The sequence below is a fragment of the Girardinichthys multiradiatus genome, chromosome 4 (genome assembly GCF_021462225.1).
Source record: "Girardinichthys multiradiatus isolate DD_20200921_A chromosome 4, DD_fGirMul_XY1, whole genome shotgun sequence".
In the NCBI taxonomy this organism is placed as follows: Eukaryota; Metazoa; Chordata; class Actinopteri; order Cyprinodontiformes; family Goodeidae; genus Girardinichthys; species Girardinichthys multiradiatus.
The window spans coordinates 15596191-15623504 of record NC_061797.1 but is presented as its reverse complement, the minus strand read 5'-3'; the positions used below and the strand labels follow the sequence as shown (position 1 = coordinate 15623504).

Below are 27314 nucleotides of genomic sequence, written 5' to 3'. Positions count from 1 at the left end.
AAGCTTGAAGCATACCAAAATTCAAACATCTTTCTCTCCTTTTGTTATCAATCTATTGTGTTAGGAGGATGTTGCATGGACACATTGCATTTCCAAAAGGCAAACAGTCAGGTTTATCTAAAATAACAAAAGGTTGGAGAACTAAGATTATTACAACAGTAGGCAAAGTGTGACACAGGGTTAATGAAGTAGAAATCTTCTCAGGTGAAAAGTAATATTTTGGGATTCACTCACTATCGTCTAATAACATCAGTGAAATTTCTGAATTTGATTTTATATATTTTCTATGTGATTTTTATTTTACTTCTGTTGTCAAACACTGGAAATATAGCATTATCAAAAGCATCCATTATGAACAGAACATTTTACCAATATGGTAAAAAAGGTTTCCAACAACGTAGGCACCAGTTTATAAGGAAAACAAATGTTTTTCTCTTCATTAAGTAAGAGAGAGTTGTCAGCCATCCAGGCCTTTAATCAAGTCTAAGCGCCTGTACAACATCAGTTTAGAATGATATTGGTGCTTAAGATATAAATATCATCCATTTAGCAGTCATAAGAAATATCATTAAATATGTTCAAAATGTGCTGAAGAGAAAGCAGATTAAATAGAAGCAATAAGGACCCTAAATCACGACCTTGTGGCACATGGCAGACAAGAGAAGTGGAAGAAGACAAAACCATAGAGGTGGCCACAGAAAAGGATTGTTCAGACAAATACAAAGAAAACTGCTTCAGAGAAGATCTTAATGCATCCACTTAGCTAATCAAACATAATGTGGTCAACAGTATCAAAAGATCCAGCAAAAAATCCAGCATACGCAGAACAGAACATTCCCCGCATTAGGACAACTTCTACACCTCCTACAATGTGTATTTTGATTGAAACCTTCCAAACATGTAAACATGTGGTTTTATGCAGTTTCACTTTGTCAGGCTTCTGAAGAAAAAATTGGTCCTCCCTGAAATCTGACATTGAGCCAAGAATTAGTGTATGCCACTTCCTATTCTTTCCAAGAATCTTTGAGCAACATCCAGATGTTGGGTGTTACTAAATTCCTTCCTCTAACATCTGGTGCACAGAGGGAAAACAGAGCAGTGGAGGATATAGGAGCACCACATTAATGTACATGGGTTCCCAGTGAAATGCCCTTGGCCAAGTCAAACGACTCCCCTCTGCGTTGATATGTTGTAAATGTTTAACCCAAACCAGATGGTGTCAAGAAACAAATTACACTCCATTTTGCTTTAGTATTAGTTTGGTTTTATATTTGGTAGCAAGAATAATTTAAAGTATTTATATTATTTTCCTAAACGTGTCAGGAATTATGTTTGCTTCCCACTTGTAAGCCATAGAAGCAGCTGGGTTACCACTGACTTGTCAAAAGATTCATATCACAGCATTTAGTGAGAGAATAATTTGGTTGTCTGAGGTTAGACTTTACCTTATACTTTTTCTGCAACATTTCAACATGTGGAAGACGGAAGTGTCAAAAGCTTGTTGTATACATTTATTTAAAATATGAGTTGATACATTGTACTCATGGTACACATCATTAAAACAATTCTTACAGATTTAACATACAGCAGTCTTTGGGCTAGAAGGTAACAGACTGTGATAATGTGTGACACTGACTGATGACACAAGTGAAAAACCTACTTTTGCCTTTAAATATACTGCATGTCATGCTTTTCATTTTAACAAAGCAAACACACAACAGTCCTGAAAACATTGTAAAAACCCTAACATATCAAAAGCATTTTCTCCAGGCAATTATTTGTTTCTCATAACCTGAAACCTCATGTCATGAGAAGCTGGTGCTCAGCAGGTTTCATTACCTGATTAATGTCTGGGAGAAGATTTTATCTCTTTACCACGAACTGCGCTTCAGAAATAACAGGTCACATTATAAAAACAATGGTTGCTCCTATGATCAGAATTTGAACCTTTGATTCAGTGGCTCTTCCTTATGTGTAAGGTGTAGTAAGACCAGGGCTCTGGAACATAAAACAGTCCAGGGTATTTGTTGCGAAGCACCGGGTCGTTCCACAGATAGGCCACCCACAGAGACACCAGCAGCACAGTAATGCTGAAGCTATAAAAAAGAAAGGAGCCATTGCTGTCTGGGCCGAGGCCTTTACGACGTTGAAAAATCATCATGGCAGACATGGCGAGGAAAGTAAGAAGGAAGAGTGCAGTGATTTGACCCTCTGTGACCAAGTACCTTTAAGACGAGAACGAGAAATACAGAAGGTGTCAGGAATTTGCTATTCAATGTATGCAAAAGTTTTATTGTTGTTTTGGGAAACTAAATATATAAAATAATGACTACATTTAAATGCAAAATCTAGTTTGTTTTTCCAAAGGCTATTCTACAACTAATATTATAGCTACAATCATCATTGGGCCATAATGAATTCTGTGAACATAAAGACCTATTAGGAGGGTCCATTCTAGGGCTGTACAATATGAGGAAAACATGCAATATGCAATAATTTTGGTTAATGTGACAAAACTCTTAACTCTTAACCAAACTGTTAATGTCTTTCTGCTTTAGGTTCATTTCAAGTTTGAACTTTAGATTGTGACTAGCCAATGCAGGCAAGAGGGGAAAAGAAATTCCTTACTTTTAAGCCAACAGCAGGCTTTTAATGAAAAAGGAACAGCTATGGTTTTGGTAATTAAACAATCTAGCTGCAGGGCAATACTAAGAAAAAAATTTACCAAAACTTTTTTAAACAAAAAGTATCACCACCAAGTTTTATCAAATACAGTCGTGGAAAAAAAATTATACATTACAATAAATATGAGTTTCTTTACTTTTTATTGTCAAATAAATGTTTTTATCTCTGGAAAAGAAAGTGAGTTAATTGCACTTTAACCAAAAACACAATAATTTTACCTATTAAACAACAGATAACAAAATGCTTTTTAGCTGAGAATACCTTACCTTTAATAACTAATAATTCCTCCCCTTGGTTGAAATACTTCAGTGAGAAACTTCCTGTGACCATCTATCACTATCTAACATCGATCTGAGGAAAGTTTGTTTCACTCCTCACTTTCAGCTGAGAGATGCTTGAGCCGTTTCTTGCATGGACAGCCTGTTTCAAGTCATCCCATATCATTTGACTCAGCACACGATTCTCTGTTTCTTAGTTTTCAGCCAGACCTCAGTTCCTGTTACAGCAAGTCATTCCCAGGTCATGACCCTTCCAGCTTCACAATTGGTTCTTTTCCTGGAATGATGTTTTTGGTGCTTGCATGTTCTTTGATTTGGGGTCCTAATAATTAGATTTTAGACTCATCTGTCTAATAAAACATTATTCCAGAGGTCCTGGACTTCTCTCTGGCAAACTTTTGTTTGGCCTTCCTGTTTTTCATAAAGAGCAAAGGTTTCATCCTTGCACACCTCACCTCCTACGAAACTTAAACTTGTGCAGTCCTTTTGGACACTTCTTTTAATATCTTGCAATCTGCTTTCAGCATGAACTTGAGGGCCAGGATCTTGGCATGTTGGCCGTTTTTTCTTTTTAGTAATGTCATTGAATAGTTTCCTGATAAAAAGTTGTTGTTCCTGTCAGTCCTCAAAAAAGGCGTTTCTTTACTCAGGCCAGCAAACTGCAAGACTTGAATGTTTTTAAACTGCAGACCCCAGCATCATTTGTATGGCAATTGGTGCCTTCAAACTCACTAGTTGTTATCCTCAATAGTCACATTTACCAACTGCTGTTTGCCAACAGCATCTCTGGGTGTCATCATTATTTGCACCTGATGCTATCCACTGTAACAGGAACTTCAAGCACATTCATCACAATGACTTTGGCAGATGCATGTTTCCCTGTTATGACACTTGGCAAGACATAAAGTACATTTTACTGAGTGAAGGGCATTAGATTCAGAAAAGCCAAGGGGCTGTTTACACAACAGTCTCAAATTATTTTCAAGTTTCATGTCTTCAAAACCATTAAACCACTTTTTATGGTACATAAACATACATTTGCATACATTTACTGTATGTGCTTATTTGGTGGTTATCTGAACAAAGTTCAGCAATGTTCTGTGTTGGTGTTTGCACCACTTTGCAATGCTTGCCTACATGTTGGAGCATGTTACTGCTGTTTGGAGGCAGCCTCAAACAAATTACAAACAGTCAAGTTATTCTTGATTTTATAAGTCCCATTAATCATTTAGCTTCCCTTTACCACAGGGAAAAAATCTGATGTTATATTAGAAGAGAAACAAAGTCTGATGCAGGTATTGTCAGTGCTTTTTATGCATAATTTTAGATATCGTTGTACAACGATTGCCCATTTTGTGATGAAATCTGTTGTCATCTCTTGTTTGGTTCAAGCTGATTTTCAGCCTATCAGCACCAAGTATACACCTTCTGGCCTTTTTGAATACTGCATGCAAGCTCTGCTGCAAAAAAGTCTCCAATCTGCATAAGTCAAAGTGATGCAAACGTAATTGCATGTGCCTCCATAAATAGTACATGTTTGCCTTGTGAGTCTGCGTGTGTCTTCATGGGGAAATATGGCCTTTCAAGTATGTTTGAAGTATGTTTAAGTATGGTTTTTTAGGTGTTTGTTTCACAGTGTGTACATATTTTAACAGTGTGAGATCAACTTGATACACCCACCAGTTTTCACTGATGTTTTAGCTTAATAAGAAACTCTAACCTGGATCTACAGATAAACTTAAATATCATTGAAAAGTTCATTTATTTCAATAATTCACTTTAAAAGTGAAACCTTTATAGAACACAGAGTGACATATTTCAAGTTTAAGTTTGATGAATATGGTTGAGACCTGATAAAAACCTAAAATTGAGAAAATTAAGAGATTACATAAAACCAATATATTAACACAAAATGTACAGGTCCTTCTCAAAATATTAGCATATTGTGATAAAGTTCATTATTTTCCATAATGTCATGATGAAAATTTAACATTCATATATTTTAGATTCATTGCACACTAACTGAAATATTTCAGGTCTTTTATTGTCTTAATACGGATGATTTTGGCATACAGCTCATGAAAACCCAAAATTCCTATCTCACAAAATTAGCATATTTCATCCGACCAATAAAAGAAAAGTGTTTTTAATACAAAAAACGTCAACCTTCAAATAATCATGTACAGTTATGCACTCAATACTTGGTCGGGAATCCTTTTGCAGAAATGACTGCTTCAATGCGGCGTGACATGGAGGCAATCAGCCTGTGGCACTGCTGAGGTCTTATGGAGGCCCAGGATGCTTCGATAGCGGCCTTTAGCTCATCCAGAGTGTTGGGTCTTGAGTCTCTCAACGTTCTCTTCACAATATCCCACAGATTCTCTATGGGGTTCAGGTCAGGAGAGTTGGCAGGCCAATTGAGCACAGTGATACCATGGTCAGTAAACCATTTACCAGTGGTTTTGGCACTGTGAGCAGGTGCCAGGTCGTGCTGAAAAAGGAAATCTTCATCTCCATAAAGCTTTTCAGCAGATGGAAGCTTGAAGTGCTCCAAAATCTCCTGATAGCTAGCTGCATTGACCCTGCCCTTGATAAAACACAGTGGACCAACACCAGCAGCTGACACGGCACCCCAGACCATCACTGACTGTGGGTACTTGACACTGGACTACTGGCATTTTGGCATTTCCTTCTCCCTAGTCTTCCTCCAGACTCTGGCACCTTGATTTCCGAATGACATGCAGAATTTGCTTTCATCCGAAAAAAGTACTTTGGACCACTGAGCAACAGTCCAGTGCTGCTACTCTGTAGCCCAGGTCAGGCGCTTCTGCCGCTGTTTCTGGTTCAAAAGTGGATTGACCTGGGGAATGCGGCACCTGTAGCCCATTTCCTGCACACGCCTGTGCACGGTGGCTCTGGATGTTTCTACTCCAGACTCAGTCCACTGCTTCCGCAGGTCCCTCAAGGTCTGGAATCGGCCCTTCTCCACAATCTTCCTCAGGGTCCGGTCACCTCTTCTCGTTGTGCAGCGTTTTCTGCCACACTTTTTCCTTCCCACAGACTTCCCACTGAGGTGCCTTGATACAGCACTCTGGGAACAGCCTATTCGTTCAGAAATTTCTTTCTGTGTCTTACCCTCTTGCTTGAGGGTGTCAATAGTGGCCTTCTGGACAGCAGTCAGGTCAGCAGTCTTACCCATGATTGGGGTTTTGAGTGATGAACCAGGCTGGGAGTTTTAAAGGCCTCAGGAATCTTTTGCAGGTGTTTAGAGTTAACTCGTTGATTCAGATGATTAGGTTCATAGCTCGTTTAGAGACCCTTTTAATGATATGCTAATTTTGTGAGATAGGAATTTTGGGTTTTCATGAGCTGTATGCCAAAATCATCCGTATTAAGACAATAAAAGACATGAAATATTTCAGTTAGTGTGCAATGAATCTAAAATATAAGAATGTTAAATTTTCATCATGACATTATGGAAAATAATTAACTTTATCACAATATGCTAATATTTTGAGAAGGACCAGTATATTAAGGCCATGTTCTGGTCCACCCAATCATAGGAATAACTGTCAGCTGGAGGCTAATCCTTCAGCAGACGTTCTAGCTTACCCTTCAATAAATGTGCTACTGTCACATTTCTTGTGTTAAAACACTCCTGAACCAGAAACATGACAGAAACGTTTTACCGGCTAAGGAGAAAATGAACTGGACTGCTGCTCAGTAGTCCAAAGGCCTCTTCTCAGATGAAAGTAAAGTTTGCCTTTCAATGGGAAGTCAAGGTCCCAGAGTCTGGAAGAAGAGTGGAGAGGCACAGAAACCACAGTGCTTGAAGTCCAGTGTGAAGTTTCCAAAGTCAGTGATGATTTGGGGAGCAATGTAATCGGCTGGTGTTGGTCCACTATGTTTTATCAAGTCCAAAACCAGCACAACGATCTACCAAGAAATTTGAAAGCACTTCATGCTTCTTTGAGCTGACAAGCTTTATGGAGATGCTGGTTTCATTCTTAAGCAGTACTTGGTACCGGCCCACACTGTCTGAAGTAAGGATACCTGCTTTAGTGACATTGGTATCACTGTGCTTTACTGGCCAGCAAACTGGCCTGACCCAAACCTCTTAAAGAACTTATGGAGGACTGTCAAGAGAAAGATGAGAGACACCAGACTTTACAATGCAGACAAACTGAAAGCTGCTATCAAAGCAGCCTGGGCTTCCTGAACACCTCAGCATGTCATGCTGCATTGATGCAGTATTCCATGCAAAATGTATTGTGTGCATATGCTGCAAAGCACATGGGCCGATTTGTTTTAGTAGGCTGACATTCCTGCATTGACATTCCTTATGTTATTAGACCTATGGGTTGTAATTAGCTATAAGCCATAATCACCAAAATCAACTGGAATAAAAGCTTGAAAATAAACTACCAGTCAAACCCTTCTCATTCAATGGTTTGTGCTTTTTTTCCTACCTCTGGGAACTCTTTTAAGACTACTGGAAACCATTTGAGGTGACAATATCATGCAGCTCATCGAGAGAATGCAAAGAGTGTACAAAGCAGTGATAAAATAAATCTAAAATATAAATATTAAAATGTTTTGAGGTATTTCAGTTTTTTGCTATAATTCTCCATATATATTTTGCTTTATATTTTGATGTTTTCACCATGTATCTACAATGCAGAAAGTCATAAAAAAATAAGGAAAAGCAATTGAATGTCAATGGTGTGTCCAAACTAGTAAACTGGTAGTGTATATCTCTCTATGTGTAATAAATTAACACAATATGACTTTCACTTTTCGCATTAAATTACTAAAATAAATGTACTTTTCTGTAATATTCTCCAGTTGCACCTGGGATTAATGTGGCTAATGAATCAATGTAAAACGATCTCTTTTTTATTATTACAATATTGCATGTTCATTTCACACAATATTTACGGGACATTTGTGGTGAACATGTGTATGATTTAAAAAAACTGACCAATAGTAAAGAGAGCTGGGTCCAAGCAACAGCCAACCTGAGACAGGGATTTTCTTCTGATCCTCCGAGGTTGAGAAGCAGCCACTGAAGTAGATTAACAGAATGATGAAGAATGGAATATACCTGGAAAAAAAGATACACTTTATATATTTTTGTGAAGAGGTGATGCAATTAGTTTAAAGTGCAGTACGGTTTTTTATTTAAATAATTCCACGGAATGTATCCATCAACCTTCCTACCATAAAATCTAGCAAGGCTACGGCACTTTAAAAATTTGTTAAAGCAGCTGAAAAATAAAAGCCATTTACTGAAACCCCGATACTGTTTGACGATAATTAAAGTGTGGTGTTCGGGTCTGTGGGACCCATTGTCATTATTTACTGAAGGAAAAATTATACAATTAATGTAAATTAATTGTAAATTTGTTTCCACTCATATCATGATTTTAATTAAGTGTTTGATTGTGAGGCATTAAAAATCACAAAATGCAACTGGTCCACTAGACCCAGAAACATTGGCTGAGTTAAAACAAATGAACACCACATAATTGTTAAACATGTTCCTTTTTAAGTGTAACCTTTCTCAAAGGAAACATCTGCCCAAGTAATTTCTAAACTCAATCAGTAATATTGCAGCAATAATACACTTCAGGTGTAAATGAAACTGCTGGGGAATGTATTTACACAACTTTAATAGCTCAAAAGAATCCAACAGGCTTTAAAACAAATGACAACTTGTCTAGTGTAAAATATATTTAAGCAGAACCTTTCCAGTCCTAACAGACCTAATGGATCTTTTTTTTTTATTTTGTCTTAAATGAATTCTTCACCGTTGCTACTTTGGCAGTTAAATGCTGCTAAGCATGATGCTTTACATGTAATAAATAGATTTATAATGATCTGCTCGTTGAACATCAAAGTTGGATGTTTCTTCAGATGAAAGGAAAACTATACAAAGGTTATAAAACTGCTAGACTGACATCTATTCAGACACAGTCCACCAGACATAAAGAGATACTATATTCACACACCGTGGTTTGATTTTTAGAAGAAAGCCACTCAATTTTTAATATAAATTCCAATATTTTTCCTTTCAAGATAAGTACCGGATCATGGCAGACATACTCACCTGCCATCAGTCTTAATAGATCATTTGATGGTGAAAAATGTGTTAAGGCCAAGGAGAAGGACTTGTAAAAACTTTAAGATGATAGGTCTTAGAGATCTTTGTCCTTTTCTCCTCTCCTTTAATCACTGTGAACTCATGACAGATAATTATTATGTTCCCAGGCCAATGTCATTAGTCATTTTAATTTGTTCATTATATAAAAAAGCAAATTTGCATGCTACTAAATGTTTTGTACTTTGACAGCCTGGTTAGTAATTAGACATGAAGATGAAAGCTAAGTCACTCTTCAGAATTAAATACTGCATTAGTAATGAGATAAAATGATCATGATCTTAAATAAATCCCCAAAAAGAACAAAATGCTTGTTGAATGGCTGCAACACAGAATGATCTCTGATCTCAGAATGATCTCTGAGCTGCTGTCACACTCTTTACTATCCTGTATGCTGGCTTTAAAAAAAAAAAAAACCCTGTTAATGAGTGTAAGCATAAGGAAATTACAGGAATTTTTTAGAACATAATGTCAAGTGACGTCTTTGAAGAATGTGTGCTGCTTTATAACACTCCTGTTCAGCACAGTGGATGTATATCTAGATCAAGGAGAGCTGACTGTTTACTTTACTTTTCTGTCTTCTTTCATTTATTTATTCATTTATTTCATATTAAGTCATCAAATGACCATCTGGGACAGAAATTTCAAACTCTATGAGTAGCCCTATAATTCCACAATGAGATTGCAGCAGCGGTGCTTCTAAACATGATTTCACTGGATAAATACAGTCAGATTAAAGGTTTTCAGTGTTAGATTTTGCTACTACCGGCTTTTTCCACCTCTTTGCCAATAAGTGCTCCAGTCACTCCTAAAATGAATATTGTTTGTAGAAATTCAAACAGAACTGGACACTCCAGTAGAGATTAAAGTAAAATTTTGACGAGGCACAAAACTGTCTTTGATAATAAATCCTCCCTTTAATTTCTCCACAGAACTGGGGCAGATGTAAATTCCACTGCCATTTTTGGACCAGGCCAGGATCCTTCAGAAATAACCTAATATTTAAGTACTGGTAGCTGATCGCGATAACATATGTGATGTGTATGATTATGAGCCACAACAACAACAAAAAAAGTGTTTTTAAAATTCACCACATTTTCCCTTTTGCTCCTTAATTGCATGTTTACACACCGACATCATCGGCATTTAAACAGGAACGGGTGAATAAATCATGACTCACTGCATAGAAATGTATTCTGTATCCTACAACATTTCAGCGCATCCAAAAAACATATATGTAATTATTCTAAACACATACCACATTAAGTGTCCCAGGTGTTCATCATAATAATAGAGCAGCTCAAATGAATCAATCTGTGAAGGAAAGACACAAACACTAGATCAATGATGGGAACTTCTAACATCCGTAGCTATGTTCAGCTAACAGTGCTTCAGGTTTATGCAACATTGCCACCTACTGTTGTAGTATTCACCATTTCAAGACCACATTTACAGACAGTATAAAAAACTGGAAGAAATTTGTAAAGAAAGATAACAAATGCATATATTATCAGACACAGCACAAGGGATTAATTAGGAGGAAAATGTCTGAATTATATTTGGCCCTTAATTATGTATAATTATATAAAATAGTGCACATATTGCAGCAGTTTGATTGTTTTATAATTTGCCCTCTACAGATTTCTACTCTTTTTGTTTTTGCTTTTTAGTCACACCTAAATGTTTAAAATCACCAAACAAATATAACCAATGGAAATCCTAAATTCAGTTTTCAAATAAAGATTTAATTTATAAAAAGGGAAAAACTACCCAAACCACCCATCACAGTGAATTCATGATTTCACAAGTCAGACTGGTTTCAAATGCTTTTCAGAATCAAAATCAGAATCAGCTTCATTCGCACTCAAACAAGGAATTTGACTTTGGCTCCACTTTTCTCTTAATAACGACATTTTAAATATAAATATATAAAATGACTTTGTCAATATTTATATGCACAGTGTTTTTACGAAAGAGAAAGACATGGTTGAATTAGTGCAAATATGTATGGTAATGATCTGGACACTGGGTTGAACAGAGAGACTTCCTGGGGGAAGAAACTCTGTGTGGTGGCTGGTTTTTACAAATAGCGCTATATTGTTCCGACCTGACACTAAAAGTCTAAACAGTTTGTGTCCAGCATGTGTGGGGTCTGCAGAGATGTTAGCCGTCTTCTTCCTGACCCTAGACCTCCTGTACAAGTCCAGGATGGAACGTCCACCCTGATGATCAGATCTGATTGATTGTTGCAGTTTGGACTTGCAGGTCCTGTGGAAGGTTGTACTTCTTGAGTTGCAGGAGGAAGTACATTCACTGCTGGGCCTTCTTCTGAACAGTGTCTATGTGTGAGGACCATCTCAGGCACTGAGAAAGGGTGGTTCCTGAACCATAAGTGATCCACAGTAGACATAGTGTTGTTGAGGATGTGAGAGGAGGCAGTGTTGAGAGGTGTTCTCCAGAAGTCCACCATCATCCTCGCTGTCTTGAGTGGATTAAAGTCCAGGTGGTTCTGACCACGCCAGTGGCCCAGCTGATCCACCTCCTGTCTGTATTCAGACTTGTCCTGGATCAGAACAATGGAGTCACATGCAAACTTCAGGAGTTTTACAGAAAAGGTCCACTGAAGTGCAGTCATTTGTGAACAGAGAGAAGAGGACTGGGGTGAGAACACACCCCTTGGGGGACGCCAGTACTGATGGTTCTTATGCTTTCCACAGGAAGATGCTCCCCCGTCTCACCTGATGCTGCTGGTCAGTCAGGAAGCTGGTGAACAACTGGCAGGTGGCGACTGAATCTGTGAGCTCACATTGAAAGCTGTAAAACCATTCAATATAGAACATAGACCTGGATTGCCTCCACTTTATTAATAACATTAAAAATTTCATCTCATGCAATCTGTCATACCAGGACTAAATGAAATATTGGCCCCTGGCTTTGCCTGGTGAGGGTAGATATTACTACCAAGATTCTACTGACTGAAAAAACTCCCAGGATGCAAGTGTTATTATTAATCAGAAAGCTTCTTAATAAGTTAAACGATTAGTGTTTCATGATTCATTTTTATGTCGTCAGAACAACAGTGATGCCTTGAAGGTAACAACTGCCCTCCATCTTCTGGAAAAGCTTGTATGTTCACTTTGTAGGGTTGCACACCTCCAGCCCGGCTAGGAGTCCTATTAGAAAGAGAGGCCAAAGCATACTGATCTCTATGTGCAGGCGGTTTGTTTCTCTTCTGTTAATTTATTATACTGTGGAGCATGGATTGTTTGTTTCATCTATTTGTTGAGATCCTTTTTTTCCACAAAGAACAGCAGCAAGATCCCATGCATACAGCAGCTTTGGTGCCAAAGGGATTACATAAAAAAATGTAACTAAACTAGGTGTTGACAGCTTGGTGTCGCTGTAACCAGACAAAACAATGCATGCGTGCATGGGCCACACTTCATAGATAAAGAACCACTGCCACTACCAGCTTCCTACACTACAGCCAAAACTTAGGCATATACTGTTCTGCACTCAGTGATTACACAAGTGAAAATAAAGGCATTAACATCTAAAAATAGATTGTGTGTCCATTGTAACAAAACAAAAAATATGAAAAGCTGTAAAACCTTCACAGATTTCAGATCAGCTTAGATTTTCTCCACTAATTTAACAATAATGAAAATGTCCCTCCTTGTGAGCTGTTATACAGCCAAAGGAACCAGGGCTAAATGAAAAATTGGCTCCTGACTTTGCCTTGTATTATTTCCAAGAATCTATCGGCACTGAAATTGAAAAACCTGCCAGAATGCAAGTGTTATTATCAATCAAATAGCTTGTTAGTGAGTTCACGGAAGAGCTTTTTCAGTGTCAGGTTTCATTTCTGATTGTTGTCAGAGAAACAGTGAATCTCTGAAGCCAATATGCAGAAACAGACCCAAACTGAAGTCCTGAATTAACTCGCAGGTCACACACTCTGCTGGAGAGGAATAATTACATATCAAACTCATCATCTCCTGCTGTCAGATGACAATGATGGGCTGAGAAGAAACCTGCATGAATCATAATAGATCTCTAGATGCGCAGTGTGTTGGCGGACAGACACGAACAAGCTTGTTTATGAAGTCGCAGGAGGGATGCAAACAAATCTTTCAAAAAACATATTTCAAGAAATGAGGAGCTAGGAGGATTAACAAAGTCACTCACCAATTTAATATGTAGCCCAGATGCAGTTCTAATGCTGACACCTGATAGTTAAAACTCTAAAAAACATCACAATGAATTACCAATATGCCTCTGTTCTTGGACTCTTACCAGCGAAGCCGGTTTGAGGTCTTTGATGATTGGGTTTTCTCTGACTGACAGGTGGAGCTGGTAGCCGCTCAGGATGAGCCGGTGGTTGATGGAGTCTCCCACCAGGTGGATGCTGGCCCCCATCACAAAAGTGACGATGCAGAGGTGGACAGCTGTGTGGGGAACGGGCCTGGGAGTGCGCTCGGTCAGCTGTAGAGAGCAGAACCACTCATTGCTTTATTTGATACCAGCCGTGTCAGAAATAATAAGTTCTGCTGGAGTTCTGTTGGAGTTCTGACGTCGTCGAAAGTGCTTCTATAGGTTGTTTTTCAGACAGCCCTAATGGTAATGTGAAGTAATTTCCCCTTGACTTTTCTACTAAAGTGTCTGTAGGCAACATTCCTTATTTTCTGCTAAGCTTCACTGGCTTTTGTTCTCACTGCCAGCGGTCTGGTTCTTCCTTTATTGCAAGCTAGCGTCTGCTGTTAATGTAATGAAGAATACATTGCAAAGGGGTTGTTTTTAGTTTAATAACATGGTCACACAAGGAAACCTCCAACCCAAAACATAAAGAAAGTCAAATCCATGATTGAATGCTTGATTTCAGGTGTTCTCCGTCATTTTCTACCCTATACTCTTTGTTCTGCTGTTCTTTGTTAGTGATACTAGGTAAGTTAAACTCTATTTTTTAGTAGTAGTGTGCAAGAAAAAAACAATTTCCTTCATATGTAGTAACCTGCTTATTTACTGTGTTCCAAGTGTCAGTGCATTGCAGAAAAACGGCAATACAAAAACAAGCAGACAAAAACAAAATCACATGATTAGCAGGAGTAATTTTTGGTTTAAAAACAGAGAGAAAGCAAATATAACAAGGATGTTTAGAGCCCTTTTAAAGCAATTAATCAAGTCCAGTCATCCCAAACTCTCATCCAGCAGTGCTCTTACCATAGTCCGAAAAAAAAACGAAACCACTTTAGTTCTTTTATTCAGTCTGAATGAACAGAGGACACGTTGTTTATGTACAGCCCATTTAAATACATTTCTGGGTTGTACTTAATTTTCCATTTTGGTTTCATCTTTATAGTAAAGATTAGATTCAAATAATGTAGTTATACTTTGTGTGCTTTGTGGTATAAAACAAATTTGTATGTCTAATGACAACATTAGCAAAGCTAGAGTTTCTTTTGAAAAGCTGCAGAACGTCATCACAGTTTAGTCTGAATCTATTGTGAAGACAGACTGAAAACATTACATAAATGCTACATATTTAAGATGGTCTAGCAATATAGGCTTTAGAATAGATGATTTATTATCACCAAAGAGTAGGGTGGTTAAGATTTACCTTGAGCATTAGGAATGGCGTGATGACATTGTAGGCCATGTGGAAATAGTCTCCAGCACTTGGCTTGTTCAGCGGAAACCACTCCAGAGGAAGGACAATCTAACGCACAAAACACGTGAAAACATTTGGTGTTTGTTTATCCCTAAACTGGGGATGTATCTGTCCAACCACATCAAGTACATATTAGGAGCTTAAACATCTGCATACCATAGCGATGGGTCTTCCAAAGTCAAGTATCCAGTTCTGCAGAGTCAGACAGAACCACAGGTCAAAGTGAAAGGGTGGCCTTTTCCTCTCCGGGACATTTTCCTTACAAACACCAGCAGTGCTGTGAAAACACATTTGCAATAACAATAAGTCATTGTAGTAAAAACAAACTGTGATTTTGCATCCCGCAGATGTTCTGGATTACAGTATACTGCTACACTATACTGTTATTAATTCAAAGTATAAGGTTGCCTTTATGGCTTTTTGCTGGCGTCTGGTTTTCGATGCAGCACCTTGTAAACAGTAGCATTAAGCCTGGATGAGCATAACTCATTAAATAGAAAAAGGAACAACAAACCTACACATTTAGCAATCATAAAATGTAAATGACATGACTACATATCAAGCCACCCTTTTCCGGTCGAGTACCATGGCCTCGGACTTGGAGGAGCTGATCCTCATCCCAGCCGCTTCAGACTCTGCTGCGAACCGCCACAGCGCATGCTGTAGGTCTTGGCTAGAGGGGGCCAGCAGGACCACGTCATCTGCAAAAAGAAGAGACGAAATCCACTGGTCCCCAAACCAGACCCCCTCCGGCCCTTGGCTGCGTCTAGAAATCCTGTCCATAAAAGTTATGAACAGGACCGGTGACAAAGGGCAGCCCTGCCGGAGTCCAACAGGTCCGACTTAGTGCCTGCAATGCGGACCAAACTCCTGCTCCGCTCGTACAGGGACCGGATGGCCCCTAATAAAGGGCCCCCGATTCCATACTCCTGGAGCACCCCCCACAGGGCATCACGAGGGACACAGTCAAATGCTTTCTCCAGGTCCACAAAACACATGTGGACCGGTTGGGCAAACTCCCATGAACCCTCGAGTACCCTGTAGAGGGTATAGAGCTGGTCCAGTGTTCCACGGCCGGGACGAAAACCACACTGCTCCTCCTGAAGCCGAGGTTCTCCTCTCCAATACCCTGGCGTAGGCCTTACCAGGGAGGCTGAGGAGTGTGATCCCCCTGTAGTTGGAACACACCCTCCGGTCCCCCTTCTTATGAAGGGGGACCACCACCCCAGTCTGCCAGTCCAGAGGCACTGTCCCCGACCGCCACGCAATGTTGAAGAGGCGTGTCAACCATGACAGCCCTACAACATCCAGAGACTTGAGGTACTCAGGGCGGATCTCATCCACCCCTGAAGCCTTGCCACCGCGGAGCTTTTTAACCACCTCGGTGACTTCAGCCTGGGTGATGAAAGAGTCCAACCCTGAGTCCCCAGCCTCTGTTTCCACCACAGAATGCGTGATGGCAGGATTGAGGAGATCCTCGAAGTACTCCTTCCACCGCCCGATAATGTCCTCAGTCGAGGTCAGCAGTCTCCCACCCCACTATAAACAGTGTTGGCGAAGCACTGCTTCCCTCTCCTGAGGCGCCGGATGGTTTGCCAGAATCGCTTCGAGGCCAACCGGTAGTCCTTCTCCATGGCCTCACCGAACTCCTCCCAGGGCCGTGTTTTTGCCTCTGCCACAGCCCGGGCCGCAGCACGCTTGGCCTCACGGTACCCGTCAGCCGCCTCAGGAGTCCCACAAGCCAACCACAGCGTGGCTTGTCCTCTTCAGGTTGGAGGGGAGTTCCTGCCTCAAGTGGAGGAGTTTAAGTATCTCGGGGTCTTGTTCACAAGAGAGGGAAGAATGGAGCGGGAGATCGACAGACGGATCGGTGCAGCTGCCACAGTAATGGGGGCGCTGTGCCGGTCCGTTGTGGTGAAGAGAGAGCTGAGCCGAAAAGCAAAGCTCTCAATTTACCGGTCGGTCTGCGTTCCTACTCTCACCTATGGCCATGAACTTTGTCTGGGGAGATGGACGTCTGGGCATCTCTGCTGAGTCTGCTGCCCCCGCGACCCGGTCCCGGATAAGTGGAAGACGACGAGTACGAGTACTATGTATCAATAATTATATCTGTTGTGTTCCCTGTGACTGCACTGCAGAATCTCAGTATAATGGTGCTACTCCAGCTGTGGATTTGCTGACTGATGAAAGTTATCACGTTTATTGTGAACAGCTGTGCAATTTCCTGAGGAACAGGAAAAAAACCTTATGGTTCCGTCTATGCCAAAATGGGTGCATACAGGGAGATACGCTACAGACCAATCAATTCTGTCTGTCAAATAGTTGCAAAGAATCATAGGCTGCTTGTCAAAACCAACAAATCTAAACTTGATTAATGATACAGTGCCATGAAAAACTATTTGTCCCTTTACATATTTCTTCTATTTTTGTCACATTTAAATGCTTCCGATCTAACATGTTTTAATTAGAGACCAAGATAACCAGCATAATTAAAAAAAACTGCTTTACATTATAATTTTATTTATTTAAAATGGAATAAAAGCCCTGCAATGGACTGGCGGCCTGTCCAGGGTGTACCCCGCCTCTCGCCCGTAGACTGCTGGAGATAGGCACCAGCTCCCCCGTGACCCACTATGGAATAAGCGGTAGAATAGATGAATGAATGAATGAATGAATGAATGAATGAATGAATAAAAGCCATCTAATCCCCCTGGTCCCACGTGAAAATAAGTTGCCGACCTTTTTAAATTCATAAAGTAACTGTAATTAAACTCATTTTTGGTAAGATTCATTTACTTTCACTCGGCACAACCAGGCGTGATTACTAACATGACATGCAGAAACGGGATATAATTTAAATAAAACCTGTCTGACAACATGAAGCAGGCAGAAAGATTTTAAGGACCAACTTCTCAAAACACAATCTAAAAACAAAAATCAAAAAAAGCTTACAAAGCCATTTCTAAGGCTTTGGGGTTTCAGCAAACCACAAAGAGTACCAACATCCCAGACGGAGAAAACATGGAACACTGGTGAACGTTCCCAGGAGTGGTCGGGCTACGACTCATCCAGGAGTTCACTAAAGAACTCAGAACAACATCTGAGGTGGGTGAGATCTGTGCAGATCTCACCCACCTCAGGTAAGGTAGGTGCTAATGAGTCAACCTTCAGTAAGAGACTGGGCAAACATGGCATCCATGGGACAGTTTCACTACAAAAACCACTGCTGACCAAAATAAATACAATAAGGCCTCTTTTACATTTGCCAAGAACCATCTTGACAATCCCGAAGACCTCTAGAAATACAAATGATGGAATGGCGAGACATGAATGGAACCTTTTGGTAGGTTGAGATCCTGTTACATCTCAGTAAAACCATCCCAGCATTTCAGAAAATGAGAATCATTGCAACAGACAAACATGGTGGTGGTAGTGTGATGGTCTGGGGCTGCTTTTTTACTTAAGGTCCTGGATAATTTGTGGTACTTGGTGGATCCATGAATAAAGCTTTTCACCCAAAAATCCTGCAGGGCTGTTGGGGCATCAGTTTCTAACACTGAGCTCAAGCACACTTCAGTTGTGAAGCAGGACAACAATCACAGGAGCAAGTCTACCTCTAAATTGGCTCAAAAATGAAGCCTTCGAAGTGGTCCAGTCAAAGTCTAGACTCAAATCTGATTGAGATGCTACGGCATGACCTTAAATAGGGTGCTCATACTAGAAAACCCTACAATGTGGTGCATGTTGCTCACAGAATCACGTCAGATCTGCAGATGGTCCATCAGTTTGATCCAAAATACACCTGGATTTAAAGTTTGTGATGATTGAATCTTGACTATTTTGAATTTTGCCTATATAATTAAATCTAACTTTCAAATCAATCTGTTCACACCGGTATTCGGTTCAGTGATTAGAAATATGATCAAGCGGGAGTGTAACCAGACGACTCTGTTAATATTTAGATGAGCATCTCTGTGCATAAATCCTCCATCTGTGCTTTTGCCAAGACACAGATGTTTCATTTGTGTGCTATTGGTTATGTGTGACAGCATGACAGAGGACCGCTGGTGGATCGCTGTATTAATCTAACAGCAGTTTTAGTGTCCATGTAGTCAGTGAAGTGGAAAATGTAAGAGAATTTATCAAATTTATTTCTAACTGGAGTTACTCTCTTGATCCATCATCAAGACTTCAGTTTGGTTTCTAAATAACAAAATCCAGGACAGAATAAAATGAGACAAGATGGGATCTTTTATTTTAATTAATAACAGACACAACGCAGTGCAGGTGTGAAGTAGATGAAATACATAACTGTCAATTTTAACGTTTCTGCCTCATTAAATCAGGGCTAACAAGAACATGAACCCGTCTATAAAATATTTGCATCTGTTGTTTCTGTACGGAGGATTGAAACTGTTAGCTGCCATAAGAACAAACCACTTGTCATCTGCTTTTATGATGCGGGAAACAATAGTTTCATGTTGGATTAACTGTCACTACATCTCTATGACAGGAGTACAATTCCTTTCCTTGAAACCAATGATAAACGTTTATTTCAACATAAGTGCACTAAATCACAACTTTACTGTAAATGGATGCTAACACAAGAGAGGAAAAATTCCAGCAACCAAGCCGGCTTTGAATAAAAGCTGTCGGGTGTGATTCTCAAAACTCTGGTAATTGAATAAGAAATATTTGGTGTTGTTCCTAACATTTTTGTATTTTAAGAAGATTCTATTTGTCTGTCAAAATGTCGCTATAAAGATTTAAAACAGGTCCCATCTGTATCAACCCCCTGTGCTTGCAGGCCTGATTTGCTACTTTCTAGAATTACGGTCAGGGGTCAAACAAAATCATTCAGAGGGCCACAAATGGCCCCCAGTCCACACTTTGGAAAACTCTGCTTTAACTGATATACTCTTCCCCTTGGGCAGCACCTTACTTCTACTTTGATGAGTTTCCCTGCCAGTTGTGCCTCTACACAGCGTTTATAGGCTAAGATCAACTCCAGGGTGCATTTAAGTACAGCTCGTACACTACATAATAGAAACTAAAATGACTCCAAAATGATGAATAAATTTTTATCCGTCAACATCACCAGTGTTTTTCAACACTTCCAAAACTAACAAAGTTGACAGTTTAAGTTGTGTTACTGCTTTGCATTTGATTTATTCCATGAATAATCAGAATTAGATTCATATTATGATTGTACAAAAACTCCAGTCAGTCTTATGCTGGCCAATTTTTTAAATAAAAAATGTAACTGTTCTCAGAATTAACACCAGGACTGGCTCTTCACACAGTAAAAGCAACTATTACTGTCATTAACATTGCTTTTTTCTCTTTTTTTTAGTCTGTGGTTTTGGCTCAACATATTTGTGTCTGCACTTCTTTTGAATTGTCTTTAACCAACAGAGATTAAAAATGTTATGTGATCTACTTTTTATTATGCACACTGTATACCTTATCATTAAATGGGAGCTTAACATTTTTTGTAGTTGTGACTAAATGTACCTAAAAATACTGAGTTAGGATTAAATTAGTCTGCATGTAATGTAGCATTTAAATGTCCAACACAGAACAAACTGAAGTTTAGGTCAGACTTGATCAGCTAACTAAACCATTATACGGCAGTAGAGCCCCTTAGTCAATGATGTTGTTTGCGAGGTTTTGAATAGGGCACACAAAAAAAAAAAAAAAAAAACAAATGAAACATTTTAGAAGTATTTACACATCGGTATTCTAGTTTCCGAGGTGTATCTGAAAGCACCATGCAGATATAGACCCCCAGTAGGCATAAAACGGGGGTAGAGGAGCAATCGGTTTTTCAGGATTCAGAAACCAGGTTCGCGTCACTGCAGATCTGACCTCTTGAGGAAAAATCTCCATTCGGCAAAACAACGTGAACCATCAGGTGGACTGTGAAATGCAGCTTTATGGGTCTAAAAAGTCAGGAAATGGGGATAAAGCACAACACAAGAACACAGACGGTCCAAACCTGTGTGAATCGTTCCCTCGACGTTTTCGTACATTCTGCATTGCCAGGTCCGCTAAAAGTGCCCCTCTCTAATCAATGAAGTATATAACGAGCCGTGGTCCAAACGGTACGACCCTAACGGAACTCATTGACAGAAGCACTTTTACTTCCTTGTTTGTTATTTTGGTTCCGCCCATTCGGGTAATCCTCCAATCAAAATGCAGAACAGCGAAGAAAGCTGTACAAAAGAGATTAATGAAATTATTGTTTCTTAAGAACATGAATGTGTAATAATAATAATAATGATATCACTCTCAAACATCTATAATGCGTAAATATTTTACTAAATTGCTGAGACTTAATCACAAAGGACATGAACAGATTTTGAAAAATAGTAAAATTCTCGTCTTCAGTTAGAAATTAAATTATTATATCGCATCGACTCAATAATTAACCCATTGGTAATCACACAAAGCTATTTCAATAAATAGCTGCAACATTTAGAGTTCTAAATACGCTACCCAGCTTTAAATAAAAGGTTTTTAGGAAGAGAATGACTAGTAAATTTCAAATACAGTAATGCCTGAAAGTTAAGCAGGTTCTGTGTCCAAATGGCTGATTTTGATAAATTGATAAGACTCCGTACTCTTGATCTTGTGCAACTTTCATTAACTAGATTGTGTCCAGGTTACTGCAGTTCTGAATGCCCAATGTCTTATGTAATCTTTACAACATCTGGCCAACCCATTTTCAAGGTCATCTCTCCAGGAAGGCACCAGCTGATTTTACCCAGCATGTTGGATGTTTGGTGGTTCCTCTCTTTGGAATTCAGAACCAAATGGTGACCGTGCAAAGGTCATCTTGCTAAATAGGCTCCAGCTAAGTCCAGAATTATTCATACCCTTGGTAGATTTATCTTTGAAATGGCCTAATCTTTTAATTTGACCAACATGTATCTTCTGACTGGAAGTAATATAACATTTTGGAGAGACCCGGGCAGTGTTCTGACTTGAATCTAATATAGAATCTGTGGAAAGAGCTAAAGATTAAGGTGATGGCAAGGAGGTGTTCCAACTTCAAAGAGCTGAAGTTCATTGCCAATTATAAAATTAAAAGATACCAGTGGGAACTTGCAAAAAGCTGCTTAGCTATTACAAAAATGGTTTGATTGCTTTACTGCCAATAAAGAGTTTTCCACTGATTTATTGAGAAGGGTAATCACTATTTCTAACTTGTGATTTTTGTTAAATGTAAATAAAAAGATACAGTTTTTTATTATTATTGTTACTCCTTTTACATAATTTAATTATCTTTGGAGAGAGGCCTGTCTCATTTACTGAGAAAAAAAACTTCTTGGTTGAATGAAATCATTTTGGCCTTAACTGTAGATTCTAGTTTCTACTGCAGGTGAAGACGAAAAATAAAAACAAAGTTTACATGAAGAAGAGGGTGAACAGAAACATATTTTAAAGGTGACTTAAAGCACCAAAAGCTAAATTTAACCTAGTTGAATCAAACTTGGATAATCTCATGCAGTGTGCTCTTTTGGTGATGCTTATGTCTCTCTTCATCAGCCCAATGTCTTTTTGTGGGTCTTCACACTAACTAGGCACTAACCAGCACACAGAATTCCCCCCATCGTGATTTCAATGTACGCAGACTGCAGAGGAGCGTCCTGCCACATCTCACTAGCTGTTAGAAAAAATAGATTCATCTATTTTTAACACCTATTTACATGTTAAAGATCACAGAAGTTAATAATATTTATTAACATTTGCTGTACTCCTTCAAGGTCTCAAATACTGTAAGATAGTCTTGGCAGGAGAAAAGACAAGGTTGCACTTTGAGCAGCTACGCTAGCAGAGAAAGGTCGATGTTTTAAAGCACATTACTTTGACATGTAGCTACTGACGAATCTAAATGAGCTGTTCATCATTATTGCATCATTGGCATAAACATTGCATTTGGACTTGGTTTAATAATTGCAAGATCATCATCTGTAAAATCACAGATTATTAATCTCTGCCAAGGAGGTTATGTTTTCAGTTGAGTTTCTGTCTCTGTGTGAAGTGGTAGAAATTATTTACTTTTGGAAGCGGCAGTAAAAGGCATAAACTGGTATGTGAATGGTTCAGAATGGATACACAGGAGGACAATATGGACTTTGATGAATGGATGCCAGTAAGTAGAGGGAGAGGATGCGGAAGAGGTAAAGCAGAAGAAGGGAAATTGTTAGACAGCCAAAGGAGTAAAAGAGAGCTGGAAGAAATCAGTTCTGAAGAAGAGAGAGTAGTTAGGAGGAAAATCGGAAGGGAAGAATGTAAAATAATATTAAAGATAAAAAATGAAGAAGAAAAAGAGAACCTGACTCCTATTTCACTATCTAGAGAAATAAAAAAAAAGATAGGAGATGTTGAAATGGTGAAGGTCTTGAGAGATGGAAATATACTGGTGTGTAAAACCGAAGAACAAAGAAGAAAGGCTTTACAAGTTGAAAACATTTGCAAGAAAACGGTGACAGAGAGGAAGATTATAGGAGAAGATAAAATCATTCGGGGGGTAATTTATGGCATTCCTCTGGAGGAAGATATAGACAAGTTAAAAAAAAGCATTGTTGGTGCAAAGATAAGAAATCTCAAAAGACCGACTAAAAGTGTAAATGGAGAAAGAGTAGGAAGCCTGTCAATTTTAATAGATTTTGAAGAAAAGGTGTTGCCACAAAATGTCAAAATAGGATATTTGAGTTTTTCTGTGAGGCCTTTCATTCCTCCACCACTAAGATGTTTTAAATGTCAGAGATATGGTCATATAGCAGCTGTCTGTAAAGGAAAACAAAGATGTCCAAAATGTGGAGAAGATCACAGAATTGAAGATTGTGGGGAAGAAGTGCAGGAAAAATTTTGTAATTGTGGAGGGCAACATAGAGTCACATTCGGGGGATGTGAGGTAAGGAAGAAAGCAAAAGAAATCCAACAAATTAAAATGATTAAAAACATAAGCTATGCTGAAGCAGTCAAAAATGTCCAGAATGAAAGATCAAGGGATGAAGGTCAAGTTAGGATTCCAGATTATCAACAAATAAAAGTAGAATCAGAGGAAAATGTTACAATGTCTGTGGAAAAACTGATATTATTCATAGCTTATGTCATTAACTGCACTGAACAGGCTAAACACAAAACAGAAAAGATTAAAATAATAGTCAGAGGAGCAGAAAAGTTCTTAGGGTTTAAAGAAGGATCTTGGGAAAACATTAATAGAAAGTTGGAAACAGATGGAAGGCAAGGAGGAACCCAGCTGATAGAAACATGATAATATTACAGTGGAATGAAAGAAGTTTAATCGCTAATGGACATGAATTTAAAGGGTATATAGATGGAAATGATGAAAAACCAGAAATTATATGTATACAGGAGACGTGGTTAAAACCAAACCTAGATTTTGTGTTTAAAGGGTACAATAGTATCAGAAGGGATAGACAAGAAGGAAGTGGAGGAGGATGTGGAATATTTATAAAAGAAGGGATACAATATCAGATATTAGGAAAAGGTAAAAATTTAGAATACATAGTAGTTGAAATTTATAATAAAAAAGAAAAATGTAAGATAATAAATTTTTATAATCCATGTAAAATATTATCATTCGAGTTGTTGGATGAATTAATGGGATACTTAGAAGGAAAAGTAATCTGGTGTGGAGATTTTAATGCTAACAGCACTTTATGGGGAAAATGTAATGATAAAAATGGACAAATTATTGAAGAAATAATGGAAATAAAAAATTTGGTATGTATAAATGATGGAAAAGGAACAAGAATTAATGTAAAAACAGGTACAGAGTTTGTGATTGATTTAACATTTATATCAACTTGTTTAGCCAATAACTGTGAGTGGGACATTGACAAAGATACAACAGTAGGCAGTGATCATTACCCCATTAAAATCATAACAGGAATATTAATAAATAACAGGAATACAGGATTATATAAAAGATGGAACTTTAATAAAGCTGATTGGGAAAAATTTTAATATTTAAGTCAAAAGAAATTGGAAGAAATAGATGAGTCAATTGATATAAATAGTTTAAATATAAATATCTGTAAAAAAAAATCTTACAGGCTGCAGAAGAATCAATAAAAAAAGGAGGAAGAAAGAACGATAACAAAATTGTGCCATGGTGGACAAAAGATTGTAGTGAAGTAATAAAATTAAGAAATAAAGCATTTAAAATGTTAAAAAGTAACCCAATTTATCAGAATCTAATTGAGTACAAAAGAAAGCAGACAAAGGTAAGAAAGATCATTAAACATGCAAAAAGAGAATATTGGAGAAACTTTTGTAATACCGTAGGGAGAGAAACAAAAATTGATCAAATTTGGAAAATGATTAAAAGAATGAAGGGTATTAGAAAAGAATATGGATATCCTATATTAAAAATAGATAATACAATTATAACGGAAGATAAAGAAAAAGCAGAAATATTAGCTAAAACATTTAGTAAAATTCATAGTTCAAATAATATTAGTGAAGAAGGAAAGAAAGGTTGGGAAATCACAAAGATGAAATATAAAGAATTAATGCAAAATAACGTAGATACAAATAAATTAATAAATGAACCATTTACACAAGGAGAATTGAACTTTGTTACCAGGAAAACAAAAAATACATCACCTGGAAAAGATCAAATTTACTATACGATGATAGAACATCTTAATGACAAAACAAAAGACAAAATATTATAATTATACAATAAAGTCTGGGAGGAGGGAGAGCTGCCACAGAGCTGGAAGGAAGCAATAATTATTCCAATAACTAAACCAGGAAAAGATAACACAAAACCAGAAAATTATAGACCGATCGCATTAACATCAAATATTTGTAAAATAATGGAAAAAATGATTAATAATAGATTAACATATTATTTAAATATTAATGGATATATATCTAGAAATCAAAATGGGTTTAGAAAAGGGAGAAGCACAAATGACTCTGCATTATATTTAGAATATGAAATAAGGAGAGCACAAATAAACAAAGAAAATGTAGTAGCTGTATTTTTTGACATAGAAAAAGCTTATGACATGATGTGGGTTGAAGGATTATTAATTAAATTAAATAAAATGGGTATTACTGGAAAAATGTTTAACTGGATTAAAGATTTTTTATCAAATAGAACAATACAAGTAAGAATTGGTCAAGAATTGTCAGGTAAATATATAATAGATAATGGTACTCCTCAAGGAAGTATTATAAGTCCGTAATTGTTTTCTATAATGATAAATGATGTATTTAAAAATATTGGTAAGGACGTCGGTTGCTCACTATTTGCAGATGATGGAGCTATATGGAAAAGGGGTCGTAATATCAAACTTATTGAAAAGAAAATACAGGATGAGATTATTAGAATAGAACAATGGGCAAATCAATGGGGATTTAAGTTCTCAGTGGAAAAAACAAAAGTAATGGTGTTTACACAGAAAAGGAAAAGAGAAAATATCAAACTAAAATTATACAATCAAGTTTTAGAACTAGTAAAAAATATAAAATGTTTAGGTATATGGTTTGATGAAAAAATTATATGGAAAGTACATATAGAAAGAATCATAGATAAATGCAAAACAATATTAAATATTATGAGATGTATGGCTGGTATTGATTGGGGAGCAGATCGAACATCATTAAAAAGAATTTATACAGGATTAATTAGATCAAATATTGATTATGGAAGTATAATTTATGGATCAGCAGCTAACACTCATCTTATAAAATTAGACAATATACAACATCAAGCTTTAAGAATTTGTACAGGAGCAATCAGAACCAGTCCAATAGCAGCACTTCAGGTAGAGATGGGAGAGATGTCATTAGATCTAAGAAGGAAACAGTTAGCAATAAATTACTGGATAAACTTACAAAGTAATAATCCAGATCATCCTACATGTGATATTTTAAAACCATGCTGGGAAAAAGAAAAAAAACAAGTTAAGAGGTTTGGTTGGATTATCAATAATATAGCAGAAGAATTTCAAATATATGAAAAAGAAACCAGTTCAATGTTGCCTTTGCCAGTAGTGCCACCGTGGCTGTTACCAGAAGCAGTGGTGGATATGGCATTGATGGAAAAGAAAAAGGATCCAAAATGTAGATTAGATTCAAGTATAATACAAGAATATATAAACAATTACTATCATTATGTCCAGATTTACACAGATGCATCAAAAACAGATGAAAAAATAGGAGTAGCATTTGTAATACCAGAATTTAAAATAAAAGTAGGAAAAAGAATTACAGATGGATTATCAGTATATTCAGGAGAATTATTAGCCATATTGTTAGCAGTGCAGTGGGTGGAGGATATAAAACCATTAAAAACAATCATTTGTTCAGACTCAAGTTCAGCATTATTAAGTTTAAAACATAATCATTCAGAGGGTAGACCAGACATTTTGTTGGAAATAAAACTTACTTTATTTAGAATACAAAGAATGGGATTAATATTAGTGTTTTTATGGGTACCAGCGCATGTAGGAGTTGGAGGGAATGAGAAGGC

At 37.8% G+C, this 27314-nt stretch overlaps 1 protein-coding gene across 1 annotated transcript; it reads right to left on the bottom strand.

Moving 5' to 3' along the window:
• Positions 1-1497: 1497 nt before the first annotated feature.
• cln6a (CLN6 transmembrane ER protein a) lies at positions 1498-20957 on the bottom strand. The gene is made up of 7 exons (XM_047363849.1): positions 20790-20957; positions 14948-15068; positions 14741-14839; positions 13420-13608; positions 10382-10437; positions 7945-8067; positions 1498-2225 (listed from the first exon to the last, which is right to left on the bottom strand). The coding sequence occupies exons 1-7, from the start codon at positions 20828-20830 to the stop codon at positions 1955-1957; spliced, it is 900 nt and encodes a 299-aa protein (XP_047219805.1). The 5' UTR covers positions 20831-20957; the 3' UTR covers positions 1498-1954.
• Positions 20958-27314: the final 6357 nt, after the last annotated feature.

Bases quoted from the DNA above. Each gene is read 5' to 3' on its own strand.
- cln6a (XM_047363849.1), bottom strand. From the start codon at position 20,830: ATGCAGAATGTACGAAAACGTCGAGGGAACGATTCACACAG. The intron at 15,069-20,789 runs GTTTGGACCGTC...GTGTTTTCACAG, and splicing joins CGAGGGAACGATTCACACAG to CACTGCTGGTGTTTGTAAGG. The intron at 13,609-14,740 runs GTAAATCTTAAC...TGCTCTCTACAG, and splicing joins CGCCATTCCTAATGCTCAAG to CTGACCGAGCGCACTCCCAG.